The sequence below is a fragment of the Ruditapes philippinarum genome, unplaced genomic scaffold (assembly GCF_026571515.1).
Source record: "Ruditapes philippinarum isolate M1 unplaced genomic scaffold, ASM2657151v2 ctg405_1_1_1_1, whole genome shotgun sequence".
Lineage (NCBI taxonomy): Eukaryota > Metazoa > Mollusca > Bivalvia > Venerida > Veneridae > Ruditapes > Ruditapes philippinarum.
In genome coordinates this window covers 63,730-80,013 of record NW_026861328.1, presented here as the reverse complement: position 1 = coordinate 80,013, position 16,284 = coordinate 63,730, and the positions used below count along the sequence as shown (strand labels likewise).

Below are 16,284 nucleotides of genomic sequence, written 5' to 3'. Positions count from 1 at the left end.
TATTTATAAGAAACACAGAATAAATACAAGTATTGAAATACATAAACTGATATACAGTATTTTCATACAGTACCATAAAGTAACTGATGTTTATACTTTTTTATATACTCACTGTGAACCTGAAACATGCTTATCTTAAAATTAGATAGAATACTGTATATCAAATATCGATATATTGAAATATCATATTTGAGCACAATATACTTTTAAACAAGTATAAGCAAACTGACATAGGTTTACGTTAAAGAACATCAACGAAACAAAAACAGTGAATTTGAATTCCGTCTTAAGTTAACTAAATATAATAATAAATAAAACACTTCAAATCATATTATCCTGATATAAAGTAGCTCAAACGTCTTTAGAAAAAAGCAATATAACATTCAAAGATTTAAATCCTTTAAATAAACTAGAGACTTTGTTTATAAAATTTAGAAAGGATCATTTCATAAGATAATTCTCTTTTTGTCTTTACTCATTATGAACGCGCCACGCACACGTAACAGAACTAATTTGCCCCTATTACAGTTTGTGATTTATGATTGTGCTATGTGTGTCTCCTGTTTTACTGGTCTGCTAAGAATGATTAACGGCAATTATTTTGGGTTCTTTCAATCATGTATTATTTGTCCGTGCCATTTTATATTTCCTAGGAATACATTTGTTTCATAAGTAAATGGCACAATAGTTTGAAAGAACAAAAAATTTCATTTTGATTTTAATTGTCTAAATTACACTATGTTTAGACAATGACTTAGAATTAAATGTAATACTATTAAAAACGTTTTTGTGTTTCTGTTGTTATTTGTGTCTTAAATGAGTTGATTAACAATTCAAATTGATTCTGGCAAGCATTTTGTTTAAACAGTATAAAACGATATAATTCTCTCCTTAGCCTGCCTAATAAACGATAATATTGGACTTCCTTTAATCAATCTAAGTTCTCATTTAAATAAAATACTCGATTAAATTAATGCAATGAAACAAATATCGGATATGCTACTTGCTTAACATTAAAAGCATTTCAATGCGACATGAATAAACAAATAATGGATGATAAAGATATGGTAATCAGTAAATTTTTCTTAATACTAAGGGAAAGAAACAAGTGAAATTACTGTAATAAAACTACTGTTTTACAAACATATATGACAAGATATACATGCACATAAGAACCCCCAAAAATATCTCATTTTTATGTCATTAACGGTGTTTAAGATTTATGTAAAGTATTTGGAGGAATCATTTAAAACGTAATACTTTTAAAACTTCAAAAGTATTTCTTCTTGTGATAAGTTTTCGATTCTCAAGATTGACAACCTGATGCACAAAAGGCAACCACCTTTGATAAAAAAAGAACGTTCATAAGAAACAGGTAATCTTGAATATCATTTATAATAGCAATTCAATGTCGGTGCATTCAATTTTGCCCATTTCAAAGTAAAGGCACATTTTTCATTTTAAATCCTTTATAAACTTGTCAAACGCATTTCTAGTAAAGGCTATCAGCAATATTTTAAAGCACCTTTTAATATGTTTCGTTACATTAAAAATATCCTACTTTTATTTTAAGTTCGATTATTTTATGTATATAAAAAGGGAGATCTATCCTATTCATGCGAGTGTCGGCATCATCCCTTTTGTTAAATTGTTCGTACTGTCCCACTTATTTTCTATACCCTTCAAGATATTGCTTTGGATTTTTGAATTTATGTTACTCAACAGACAGAAGGATATAACTCTGTCATTGAGATCGACAAAATTATGCCCATTTACTTATAGTTTAATTTAACAGTGCTATGGGCTTCTCTTTTTCAAAGACGAGAAAAGTTAAATGGAGACTTCTACCTTCTCGATATTTGTTCGTATATGTATGATTATTCATCATTTTTGTTTTATAAGACGTATGTGTATCAATCAAATAAGATAAATGTTTTAAACTGCTTATGTAATCTCATTTTTTCTCTATCAAACGTTTGTTTCAAAGTAATCAAATCAAATAACATTGTATCGATATATCAGCCTCATTCATCAATTCAGATTGTCACTAAGTACATACGTTTGCATGTGCTTGATTGTATTCTTGATAGAGACAATATGATGTATTAAAGTGTTTCTCGCCAGTCACATTCATTCTATTGCGATACGTTAACTAAATATATACTGAAATATTTCAAGGAAAATCAGATCTAAATATTGCAAAAACAAATTATTTGTTTGCACACTAGCAAAGATAGTTTAAATTAAGAAAATAGTACTAGTAATCATGTAACATAATCGAAATACATCAACCGTAGAAGAATTGTTCAGAATGTTTCGATCTTTTATTGATCATCAAATAATTTTGTTACCTAATTTTCAATTGTCGGGAAATAAACTTAATGAGGAATTATGCAAATTATTATGTTAAAATATAAAAGCAAAATCGTGTTTAGTAGATTAAAACAAAATAGCTATAATGTATGTGTAATCAGTTAAATATTTATGTTTGTTATGAATTTTGTCTCGGTCTGAAAACAAATACGATGTATGTGACGACTTGACATTTTGTTGGATGTTATTATGTACTGTCTGATATTTAGTGCAGATAATTTGGGAAAAACAACAAAGACCCCCTCCAAGTCGGCATTTTATATTCTCTCACATAGAATTTCTGCAGAACAATCAGATTCAGTTGTGACACAAACACGTATAAGTCCTCAAATTATCTATTGACTACAAGGATTCCAGACAAAATAATCCCAAATTAAAAGCAGAGGATTTCTATATTTGTCGCAGTCTGTGCATTTATTTAGAAAGTGTAAGGTTAAAATCCTAAGTAATGTATCACTTTTTAACAACTTCCGAGAAGACATATTTGCTACTAAATAAATAAGTACTTTATACATAGTATGTAGCAGAATAAACGTGTTAATTTTATTTCACCTTCAGAATTAAAACAAATAGAGGATAAATTTGTATTTGAAGATATCTTAGATGACTGAATGAAATACGATTATCGTCAATTTAATATAAAAACCAATGTTTTCTCAGTTTTTACTGTAACATACTTAAAGTTAATAGTTAAAGTACAATCATTTGCAGTTCTTAAATATTTATAGCAGACTTTATAATTTATAGCCCACTTAATCACTTGTAATTCAACTATCGTGTTAAATGCAGATATTAAGTCATCAATAAAATTGCTCTTGTTTAAAACAAACCTAATTGAATACTTATAGCTATGAATCTAAGATAAATAGTAACTTGTCTCGTTTTTAATATCATCTTCTGTGAGGATTGACATGCTTAGTTTCTATCGGAATTTTTATTCTTTATAGGAATAATGAAATTACTGTTAACAATTTAATGAATAGTACAACTTAATGTATAGCAAAAGATGTACAGTCTAATCAACATGAAAGCATGAACAGTGATAGTTACCAGAAGACATTAAATTAAGGATTTACTATAAATCTCATCTTCGAATGAAATAATTTTATTGCGAAATGTAAATGGAATCTAAATAATTCTTATTTAGTATGCCTAATTTGAATGAGATCATGCACGAATTAGCTGCATTCCCTATTACAAATCAAGTTAAAGTGCTTCCTACTTAGCCAGATTTTAAAGACACTATATATTCATACTGTGTTAACTTACAGTGTGTAGAAATTTAAACGTTACAAATCTACTCTTTGTATACTTAAAACATCCTTATTTTTCAATTACATAGAGACTGTGTAGCAAATATTTTAAATAATTATATCTTTAAACAACCTTTTATCATGATGTAAAGTAGATAAAACTAAAGGGAAAAAGCAATATCGGATTCAAACATTTTTAAAGTCTTCAATTTCATTTTATAGAAAAACACACACTAACACTTAACAGTGCTAATTTACACATTTTACAGTTTATGATTTATGTTTGTGACATTTTTGTCTTTTATAAGCCTGGCCTGCTACAGATGATTGACGACAACTCTCTTGGGTTCTTGCTAGTGTTATTGGTCCGTGTCATAATATATTACCTTGGCATACTTTTATTCAATAACTAGAATGGCACATTAGCTTGGAAGAACAATACATTGAATTTTTAATATGTGGGCAAATACATGTATATTAAATAGTTACGCATTTTTGTTTATTCAATTTGTGAAAATTGTTTTGTTTACAAAATAGCTTTCTTTTTAATTCAAAAATCGAATCTCAACACAACTTGTTCTTGTGATAGAATGAAATCAAAATATCTTAGTTAAGTTAAGAATTTTCAGTCATTTATCTAAGGTAAAAGTAAACACGTTTCTTACTTAGACAACATACGACAATTGTTCAAACACACGTTCCTTCAATACAATTCTACAAAAGCTTCTATCCACTCCCTAAAGCAATGCTAAAAGTAGAATGCAGCGTATAAGGTGCTTTATAACTTATATTTGAAACACAGCTGAAATAATCTTTCTTTAATCAACAAACAAGCAATGACATCATTACAAATTTATCAATTCAAAAGCGTTCATTAAATGGCTTTTGCATTTTATATCAATGTTATTTTATATATACTGTTTTTGTTGTTGAAAGTTTCATCTAATAACTTTATGATAGTATTACTTACTTTTTCATTAACCTGGCTTATCGACACGTTGATGAATGTGGTACAGCCTTTTGTGTTACAAGTTATCCCTATTGTAAGCATTGTCCTTGACATGAAATATCTACATTGCAGTATAACTGGGAAAGGAGTTAAGATCTAAATGTGTTTTTTCTGTTCTTTTTCTTTTTTTTTCTTTTTTTTTCGTGCTTTTGTTGTTATTTAAGTCTAAATTGAGTTATCTTCAATTTTATACTAGCATTCTAATACTGACAGATGTTGCTCTAGATAGGTAAAAGTTATACCAAAGTCTTTTTTAAGGAAGAATTGATTTTTTTTTCGTGCTTTTATTGTTATTCAAGTCTTAATTGAGTTATCTTCAATTTAATACTAGCATTAACTAAGTTCTGGAAGACTTATGGTTATAATACTGACAGATGTTGGTCTAGATAGGTAAAAGTTATACCAAAGTCTATTTTAAAAAAGAATTGAATTAATTGCTCTAAACAGGAAATTGCTCTACAGAGGTCCACTCTGTGAAAATCTGGAAACAAAGTGATCCCTCGGAAGCATTAATCACAACAAAATTACATAAGAATTGCAGACTCGGTTTGATTGAGTCTGTACATGAGGGATAATGAATAAGTGCAACATCCCTCACGCCCCCTAGCACCGGCTTGAGCGGTACTCAATTCTCAACACTCAATAGTGCTGGCATCAATGATCCCGAAGGACCAGAAAAATATAACAACACTGAAGTGAAGTACGGGGCAACTTTTTACAGCTGCCACACAGCACTTGACACCTGCTGTTGTGAAGTATAAAAATCTGGAAACAACAAGTGATCCCTCGGAAGCATTAATCACAACAAAATTACATAAGAATTGCAGACTCGGTTTGATTGAGTCTGTACATGAGGGATAATGAATAAGTGCAACATCCCTCACGCCCCCTAGCACCGGCTTGAGCGGTACTCAATTCTCAACACTCAATAGTGCTGGCATCAATGATCCCGAAGGACCAGAAAAATATAACAGTTAAGCATTATATCACATTCAAATAATAAGTTAACATGTTAATGTTACAAAATAATTATAATGTAAATGTTTGTTTTGATATGGTAAGTTATAATTTCATGTGTTCATAAATGTTTCAGCTGTTTGTTCAGGATTGTCAGGTGCTGACACAAAATGTAAGATTATGTTAAAAAGATTAAAAATAAAAATAATTAATGCTGCACACATGACATTAATGAATTTTCCTGCAGCATAATCATGTTACAATAGTGTTTTGTTCGAAGAATCGTAAAAAACATTAACATAAAAGCTTCGAACATAGTATCATTATACTGATAAGCATGTAAACAAAATCAGAACTTACCCTTTTTGCAATGATTTTTTTCAAAAGACGATTCAGTCTCCAAATTAAAAATATCACAATACTTCTCCGTCAATCCACTACATTTCTTCCTAACGGTTCAGGAATACAAACAAAGAACCTTTACTAACAGAATAAAAACAATAAATAACACGTAAAAATGATTGACATTTTTGTTAATTGAATCTCATTTTGTTAAATCAGTTCAAATATTAAACATTATATAAAAATCACTTGAACTATCGACTCGCCTTAACTGCGTATCGTATTTATTCCCGATGTTTGAAAAATTCCAGATAGTGTGCACCTAGATAATATTGTTAGAAAGATAAATCCCATTTAAGCATATAAGACAAATCACGATCGTTGCCAGTCAACCGATACGGTCCGTGGTTTCTCAATATTGCAACATAAACAATCGGTTTTTGATATTGTTCATTTGATATCAAATTTGATATAATCTGAAGAATAATATGTTTATCAAAAAACAGTTGGAGACCTTTAATGACTTAAAATACATATTTACAACCGCATTTCTTATATCGTGTGAATATATTGTGATAACGGTTTTTATGCTTACTTTAAAATTCTATATTACGCTTAGGGTTTAGCTGGCTTAATCATGATCTTTTCAGATTCACCTCAATGCACATACAATAAAATCTGAATAACTGTCACTATCTTCTATATTTACTCATTGACAATCACTCTTATTCAACCTACATTATCTAATGACTTTTCAAAACTTTATTTACAGTTCTTAAACTTACACATTGAAGTAATTACTAAAATAGAGAGAAATAAGAATCCTTAAACAAAGCTCAACATGGCAAAATTGAAAATGTTGCAGGCTCGGTTCGATTGAGCCTGTTCATGGCCTGTTCCTACTAAGGTTTTCAAATATGTGAAATACATTATTTTCACCCCTGACATTGACCCACTGACACCTAACTCAACCCAAAGGAAGAAGATCATAGCCATGTTATAAAAAAGCATCAATAAATAAAATCGGTGGAAGCAAATGTTCAAAAATCTATTTTTGGCAGCCCTGACCTTGCCCACTGACCCCTAACTCAATACATCTACCCAATATGGAAGATATCATTAACTAAATAAAGTACTTTGGAGATATTTTAGATAAATCCAACTTCCTGGACTAGGTTTATAATACAAGACCCTATTTTTAAAGTAATATAAAGGAAAATAACTGGAAAAAAGGATATCACAGTTATATAACGTGGCAATATCATGTACTTTATAAACTAAGTAAAGAATCAAAGGGCAGTGATAAGAAAGAGTGGAAATTATGAAGCCATAAGTACAGATAGAACTTCAGATATATCCAACTTGCCGGATAAGGTGAACCTTGTACGGACAGTAGGACGGACATTCTAATCATTTGGTTTTATGTGACTACTCTTTTGTTCTAAAAAGCCACATGAACCAAAAATGCCACATAAAACTTTACGGTGCATGGGGGCGTGAGGGATGTTGCACCTTTCATTATTCCTTATGTACAGGCCCAATCAAACCGAGTCTGCAATTTACATTTAATTTTGCTGTTTTAAATACTTTCACGGAATGAATCGGATCAAAGAAAATTCATTATTACCTATTGTTCCCATAGCCACATAAACCCAACATGTTTGCTCGGACGGACGGACAGACGGACGGACAGTTGAATAAAAACATTCAACTCTGTCCTTGTCAATGGCATTATCAGTAAAGAAAACAACACTCTTTTATACGATTCGTCGTCAATAAACTTGTCCCACTTGCCCTTTGATTCTTTACTAAATAACATGATGTACCCGATGCCATGATGATAAGTGTATTCATTATAACAACGATAGCTTAAAATAAAATAAGCAAGCCTTTAATTCAAATGCATTGGTATATCGCTTCAGCCCAGAAAAAAACGGTCTTATTATTCTTCGAGTTATCAGATTTTTCAACATTGATTTATGGCCGAATTGGCTACTTCATCAAGCATGTTTGTCACTAAGCTCATACGGCGTATGTCTCTAATTGGATTTTTCATACAGTCAGTTCTGAAGAAAAAAACAGTTTTTGTTCTAAAAATAAATGTTTGTTTAATCATGTATCCTGTCTTGAGATACCTTCACTGTTCGTGGAAAATTGATCCGAAGCTCGAAAATATTTACAACATTCTTTTAAGGACTTTCTTCTTATATATAGTTATTGATTGTTTGCGATTGTAATGTTTCTTGGACTGGCTTTCAGTTCAAGAACGGTTGTATTGTTAGACAATGTCACGCAGAATAACTATTCAAAAGAAATTGTTTGATTGGTTTTCGAACTTACTACTAAAATGTGAAGCACAAGCGATTGGACCATGAGTAAAATCATCGCCAAACTTACTAACAGCAGTAGACTAATATTTTGGTACATGCTTTTAATTCCGTTAACGAAAAAAATATTGATGTATATTATGGAAGAATATTAACGCCAAAATTACATCTTGCTTTCTTACGTTACATCGTGCTTTCTAACTTGTACATCTTACATTCTGACTTGTATATCTTGCATTCTGACTTGTACATCATGCATTCTGACTTGTACATCTTGCATTCTGACTTTACATGTTGCTTTCTTACATGCACATTATGCTTTCTGCTATGTGCGTCTTGCTTAATTGTATGTTGATATCGTTATTAAACGATCAATAATTATTCATTTGTTGATCTGGTATATTAATTCAATAACTTAACCTGCAACTGTTTGTATTTGGGTCTATTTACTCAGCATGAATGACGAATGTCATAAGGTAGAATGACGCATAGGCGAAAGCCGAATGCAGCAAGCATAATACGACGCGACATCTGGGTCGGACTTGATTGGGCAACTCTTTTTACTCTTTCTACGACTTTTACTCCAAATCTTAATCAAGTGATGTAGAGCAGTCACTCGGAGTGTACTCCAAACTCTCCACCGTATGGGCAGGGAACTTTGGAGTGTGACGTCACAAACCAACATGGCGGCTTCTTCAGAAAGACGAACCATGTTTCAATGTGAAGACTGTCACATGTTTTTTCTGTCTATGGAGGTCTTTTACAACCATCCATGTGTAGCTTCAGGTATATAATTTTATTCCTTAATTACCAAAATAAATTTAGAAGGTATTAGTTTCCTTTTAAGCCGCGAATTGATGCAACATTTCGACCGAGACTTTTCGATCCAAGACTTTTCGCCCTTAATAAAGTATAAAGTTTATTACCAGAAAAAGCAATACATATTATTTTCCTTTTTTGAAACCAACATCATCTAACATTAAATTAATTACTATTTATCATTTCAAGAACATTATTTGACACCTCGGTAATAATAAACCTAAATATATACTCCCAGCATCCTAGTCCAAATAATTGTCCGTTTCGGTTATCGTGTCATTTTCGTGACAGGTCGCTGCCCTTCACGTACAAATAAGAATGGCAATTTTCTGTTTGGAAAATGCCCAATTAAAACCTGTTGGGAACTATTCCTGGTTGCAAGTATTAATTATTTGACCCTAATAGACAATAAGATGTACGTTTATATGCAATAGCAGGTATAAAAATGTAAAGTTTAACATTTCAAACATAAACTTTTAGCCATTTGTTTCATTTAAATCAACAAAATGCGTTACCGTAAACGGTGTCATTGTTAATTTTACCTCCTGTTATTTATGCTTGTCTCTATTATTTTAGGTATTAAATCAGCGATCTGGATTAAAAATTTCAATATTTTCAGGATTTATGTTGAGATAATTAACATTTTTATTTCTTAAAATATGATAAACAAGATCAACAAGGAAAGGCGGCGTTCAATGAACGCAACCCCACAATAAAGTGAGTTTTAATGTCTTTTTAATAATTTCCACACAGTAAATTGCAACTCAATTCTTTGAAGAAGGCCTCATTGAATGGTGATTTTCCTTGTAGATCTGTCTTACTTGTATTAGAGGGACGACAACTATAAAATATCTGTCTATAAAATGGGTCATCCCAGAAGCCGAACTAGTAAGGCTACCAGCCTTCCAGTAATTCAGTAGAAAATCCCTAGTATTAAATGTGGACTATTGACATGTTATTTTCTTGTTTCAGCAGCAAGTGGTGTAACTGGTGTGAATCTTTCGCAAGATAGAACAGAGGAAGAAATTGATAGAGACATTAAGAAGCAGGAGGAAGAGGAAGAAAGTTGTAAATGGAGCCAGGCACCAACTTTACTGCTAATTGCTAGTTACAAAGAAAGACAGGACCGTATTGATACGGGACGTTTGAAAAAGAAGAAGGCATTTGAAGAAATTGCACAGGTTCTTAAAGAGCATCAGTATCCATTTACTGATGCACAGTGTACATCAAGGATGAAAACTCTAATACGACAGTACAAGACTGTTAAAGATAATAATAATACTTCAGGAAGCAAGCGTAAATCCTTCATATACGAGAATGAGTTGGACTCACTGTTCAAAGGGTCACCAAGCATCAGACCAGAATTTGTAATGAGTAGTGCTACTGCTACTCATATGTCACAGTCAGATGAAGATGGTGATGAATTGGATGATGAAGGTGAAGTGACAAGAGCTGATAATTGTAAGAGAAAGACAGAACATATTGCAGATGAAAAGGTATCAGTCCCAAAATAAGGAAAACACAAATTTCAGAAGTAATAGATTTCATGAAAATCAGTGCAAGTGAACAGGAAAAGAGGCGTGAAGAAAGAGAGGAAAAAAAGGAGAAAAGACATGAAGATAAAATGAAAATGTTTCAAGAGCTGATCAATGTCTTAAAAAAAAATTAAAGAATTTTTGCAGCTGTTATACTCCTCACATATAAAGCCCATGTAATCAAAAGCATATCATTATTCAAGCTATCTTATAGCACTACTACTATCACTTGAACCAGTATAGAAATTTCATTTACTTTTTAATCATTGTCTTGTTCAACAAGTGTGTAACATTTGATGCCAGGAATTTATTGACAACAGAGCAAATTCATAATGTGTCTATTTTAGTAATAGTTTAATTTAACAGCTTTAAAATTTCAGATGAAGATTTATGCAAAATCTGCATGGATCGTACAGTCAACACAGTGTTTGGAGATTGTGGTCACATGATATGTTGTATAACATGCTGTGAGATGTTGAATATCTGTCCAATATGTAGGAGAGAAAACAAATCCTGGATCAAGGTCTACAAAGCATAGTCTGGACTCATTCAACAGAGACTCCAAAAATGAGATTGTTTTCATAATTTGTTCTTTTTTGTGCCGGTTTAGCAAGCAGCTGTTTAAGGCAGTTTTACCATGTTCTTTCAAATGTGTGTTCAGTTTGATTTTATGTGCTTAAAATAGTACAGTTTAAACTATATGTTAGTTCACTTAGCAGTTGTCTCTGCCAGTTATACCATTTTCTTTTCAAATGTCTGTAAATTTTGATTACTTATTTTAGATCTAGAAAAATTGTATGATGTTGGAGCATTTAGTAGCATTTAGCAATTATATACTGTAGCAAGTAGCTTTCTCGACCAGTTCATACCATGTTCTTTCAAATAATGTGTTCAGTTTGTTTTTTGCTCACTTGCCACGAAGTGACAAGGTGAGCTTTTGTGATCGCCTGATGTCCGTCGACCATCCGTCAACAATTTCAAACAACTTCTTCTCCTGAACCACATGGCCAAAAGTAATGAAACTTGTCAGGAATGTTCCTTGCATGAAGAGAGAAAGTCATTACTTGCAGAACTCTGGTCGCCATGGCAACCAAAAGGAAATTTTTTAAAAATCTCCTTGTCAAAAACCACAAGGCCTAGAGCAATGAATTTTGGTTTATAGCATCATCTATAGTGGTCCTCTGTAAAAATTAATACAATTATGCTAGGGGTGTCAAAAATGACCACGCCCCAGGGGTCAGTTGTTTTCTTTAAATGTATATTGTAAAACATTAAAATAACTTCTTGTTCATCAATTCTTTATGAAATTTGGTCAGAATGTTTATTTTGATGAAATCTTGTTTGGGATTGTATATGGGTCATCTTGGGTCAGATGAACAGGTGAGTGATATTGGACCATCATGGTCCTCTTAATTGAGCAGAAGTATGTCTGAGTATTGTGAACTTCAGTTCATTTTCTGTGATTCTTATGTTAACAATGGTAGAAAATAGCAAGAAATACCAGAGCACAGAACGATTCCATACAAACATAAATTTGTTTTATGTTAACATAGTTTGATATTGTGTTCAGCTTTTCTTTTTGTTTATAAATATGTTTTGCTGCACCTTGTTATAACTTGTTGTTTAACAGATTTTTCAACTCTCTGCAAGTAGCAGTTGGATTTATGTTATATTCTTTTTGCAAGAAACATAACTGAGCCATATCATGGGAAAACCAACATAATGAGTATACAAATATGGATCTAGGCCAACCCGTGCATCTGCGCAATGTCGCAAAGTCTGATCAAGACCCATACTGATTGCTTTTAACATCTGCAATACTGAATGGATATATACTTGCCACTTAGCCATTAAATGTTGGTTTTTGCATGACATGTCTCATTACTAGTCATTAGTTTAAATTTCTTCTGCTGTTGTAATGATATTGTGCTTTGAAATAGACAAGGAAATACTTTCTGCTTAATAACTTAGTTTGAGATATTCTAGTCAAACTTTACTAACAGACAGCTCACAACAAAAGAAGCATTTAGATTTATTATGGCATAATATTGGCCTTGTGAAGACCAAAGGCATATCTTAAAAGTGCAGTCTGGCATATCTGTGTAAAGTTTTTAAATTATTCAATGCGTTGTGATATTTTTTTGAGTTATTACATGAACAAAGTTATTGTTTTAGCAAATTAAGAAATATAGATTTAGCAGAATTATTCATTTGTTTCATTATCTATCTTACCTAAGCACAAAGTTTATGTGATTATGATCCTAAATTACATTTAGTTCATTGATTAACATCTAACTTTTGTGAACAAAATACTGCAGCATTGAATTTAAAGTGCAGTATGACTTTGTAGAGGGATATAAGGGTCTACAAGGTACTGATTTAGATAGGCACCATTTTTTTATCCCTATTTAAGCTCAGCTGCTCAATCACCCTTTTATTTCCACACAGAAACTTCACATTGGGTCATTGTCCTCAGAAATGATCTTTGATCTTAGATGAGCTTGGCCGTGACCACTTGATCTAGTTTCAGATTTTAAGCAATAACTTATTGGATGAGTTCAGTTAGGGGCCAGACCAGCTATAGATCAATATGTTTAGAGTTATGGACCTTTGATTTGCAATATTTGTTTAAAATGTTAAAATAATCCAAAAGACCAAGACAATAGATAACGAGCATGTAGCATAGCCTAGTGGATCTCTGCCTAGTTTATTTAAATTGTAAAATATGATAGACAAGATCAACACCATGGATGCTTGATCTCCTAGTGACGCATATAAAACATTCCATGTTATATTATAACATCATTTTATTTCATAAAAGTCCAGTTTTTTTAATAGTGTAGCTTACAGTACATTTACTACAAAATAGCTTGAATTGCAGTATACAAAAGTGACATGGATTGGTACATTTTCAGCAACCATACTATCATGCCCTCAAGGGAGATGCTGACTAATACGATCTCGCTTAAGAATGCCCGCAGCATCATTGTCCAGAAACACAACGTGTCTGTTTTGCATCTGTCCCTGATTATCATTAAAATAATCGTCTAGTTCATCTGCTTGAAGTATACATATATTGTGCAATATGCAGCCTGAAATGCATACTTCCACAGCTGCTTGAACAGTGCACACATCAATGTTCTGCAGACGTCGAAAACGTCCTTTTAAAAGACCAAAAGATCTTTCAATAACTTGGCGTGTTGAAGAAAGACAGTAATTATAATGTTTTTGTCGGTCTGTCAGATGTCCATTATCTCGAAATGGGGTCATCAACCATTCCTTCAATGGAAACCCACCGTCTCCTATTAAGTGTCCACCCTGACATAAATGCTGTGCATTCTGAAACAAGTCTGTGTTCTTTAACACCCTAGAGTCATGGCAACTCCCAGGCCATCCAGCAAAACAATGTGTAAACCTCATATCCTCATATCCTCTCTACATACACACTGGAGAACGATTGAATGGTAGCCTTTACGGTTTACGTAGGTTTGTGGATGCTCCTTAGGAGGTCTAATTTGTATATGGGTACTGTCTAAAGCTCCAATTACAAGTGGAAACTCCTTTTTCTCTCTGAATGCATTCATGACAGTTTGTTGATCTTGTCCATCTGGCCATTTTATATATTTAGACTTGAAATGTCTTAACAACATTTTACAAATCCTTCGACGAATGCGTAACACTGAGAACTCAGTCACATTTAAAATATGATAAACAAGATCGACAAGGAAAGGCGGCATTCAATGAACGCAGCCCCCATCCGACCCAGCAACAAGCGTCAGCGGCAAGGAGCCCAGGAGGACTCCAAAGAAAAACAGGACAGGGCACAAGGCAGAGTACGGGCAGGCAAACCACTACATCAGAATACATAACTAGTAACTTATAAGGAACTAAAACAAAACAAATAAATGATTTAATATAAGGCCCATTATGTCAAAAGGCACAGGGGAAGGGGACATGAGACACGGGGAAGGGAGGGGGAATAAAATAAATAAAAACTAGGGACAAGGGAAGATACTTACCGTAGACGAGAAAACAACAAGAGACACGAGCAAAAGTGTCACCAAATCAGTATAAAACAACATAGACATACATCTGAGGAACACAGAGGGGCGCCGCCTTGGAACGGTCAGCAGCATAATAATGACTACTGGGGAGTTTAAACCGGTTAATGGTGCACCAAACCTCGCTCTTAGCCCCACCATGTTCCTATAAACGAGACAGTGTAAATAAAATGAATCCCCGCCAAGTGAAATTCTAACAGTTGTTATGGTTACAAAAGGTTAAATAAGTAAAACACCAAAATGATCATGTAGAAACATATAAAAGTAAACCCAATGACCATAACAAAAGTACTCGATGTCTTAAAGGAAGACAGAGCAACAAGAAAATCACCTACAAGGGCCCGACGAAGCAAGACAGAAGACAAACATTAAGGCAATTCAGTCCCAAAGGGCTTTAAGAACTGTCCATCATATAGTCTCCCACTTGGCCCGTCAGATGTAATCAAAAGAAATCGATCTCCGATTCTACATAGAGGCTCAAGACTGCCGATATACCAAAGAAATATCATCAGCTGGTTTTGAAGAGGTATGGCAGGTCGTCCGGATGGACGGGCAGTTTGGTACCTTGGCAATACTGTTCCAAGTTGTTGACAAATCACTTCAAATGTATCTCTTGTCATTCTAAAGAAACGCCTAAAGTCGTCTAAAGTGTAACGAGGAACCACTTCTTCAACATAATTTTCAACTTTTGCTTTTTGCGACGAACTCTGAAAGAAACAAATAAAATCATATACAGCATTTGTGAATCAATTAATCATAAGAAACAATATATTTTAAGTTAATGCACTTAGTATTTAAAATTTGTAGATCAGGCAGTCTCTTAAGTATTTTTAATGTCAATAAAATCAGTCATCAATATTTCTTAAAGATAATTATGGTCCTCAAGATTTAAATTTTGCCTTTCCTTTTTTTTTTCATTTTTTCCTTAACTTTTATCAGAGGGGTCGAATTGTCTAAGCTTATTGAGGGGTCGAATTGTCCAGGGATTGATTTGTCTAATGGTAGAATTGTACGACACTCGTCTAAAAAGACTTTATGAAATATCACGTACGTAGCGAGAGCAAGAAGAGGTTGAATTTCATCATCTTCGTCTGACGAACTGCTGCTAGTCTCATCAAACAATGCTAAAGTAGTAGCAACTACAATATTTCTAACAGAAGTAGCCATCTTTTTACTCTCAATTTATTTGATTCGTTCCTTTTACTCGGAGTACTCCGTAGTACTCTGGGTTCAACGGAGTTTTTCGAATCAAGTCCGGCCCTGGTGTAATAATATGTGACACCCAAATTATGCTAACAGGTGGCGCTACAGTTATATTCTCGGTAAAGTCCGTATTGCGGTTCAGATTCAGTTTACCAAATAACGTCCCTTTGTTTTAAAATTTTCATTACCACTATGGAGGAAATAAGGTAAACAAATATACAAAATAAATTGACCAATTTTAGTATTTATTACTGAAAAAGTGTGGGTCAAATTATATTTCCAGCTGATAACATTGACAAGTTGCACATTTCCAAATCAATGATTTTAGAATTATTTTTTTATCAACAAAATAATTATAATATAAAACAGTTGTTCAAAGTGCTTAGGCCATAAAAAAACTTCTTA

At 32.7% G+C, this 16,284-nt stretch overlaps 1 protein-coding gene and 1 pseudogene across 1 annotated transcript; one reads left to right on the top strand and one right to left on the bottom strand.

The window, feature by feature from the left end:
* The first annotated feature begins 8,800 nt into the window (after positions 1 to 8,800).
* Positions 8,801 to 12,808, top strand: LOC132715272 (uncharacterized). Its single transcript, XM_060698260.1, has 2 exons — positions 8,801 to 9,047; positions 10,053 to 12,808. The coding sequence occupies exons 1-2, from the start codon at positions 8,906 to 8,908 to the stop codon at positions 10,592 to 10,594; spliced, it is 684 nt and encodes a 227-aa protein (XP_060554243.1). The 5' UTR covers positions 8,801 to 8,905; the 3' UTR covers positions 10,595 to 12,808.
* Positions 12,809 to 13,417: 609 nt separating this feature from the next.
* On the bottom strand, positions 13,418 to 15,843 carry LOC132715269 (putative nuclease HARBI1; annotated as a pseudogene).
* Positions 15,844 to 16,284: the final 441 nt, after the last annotated feature.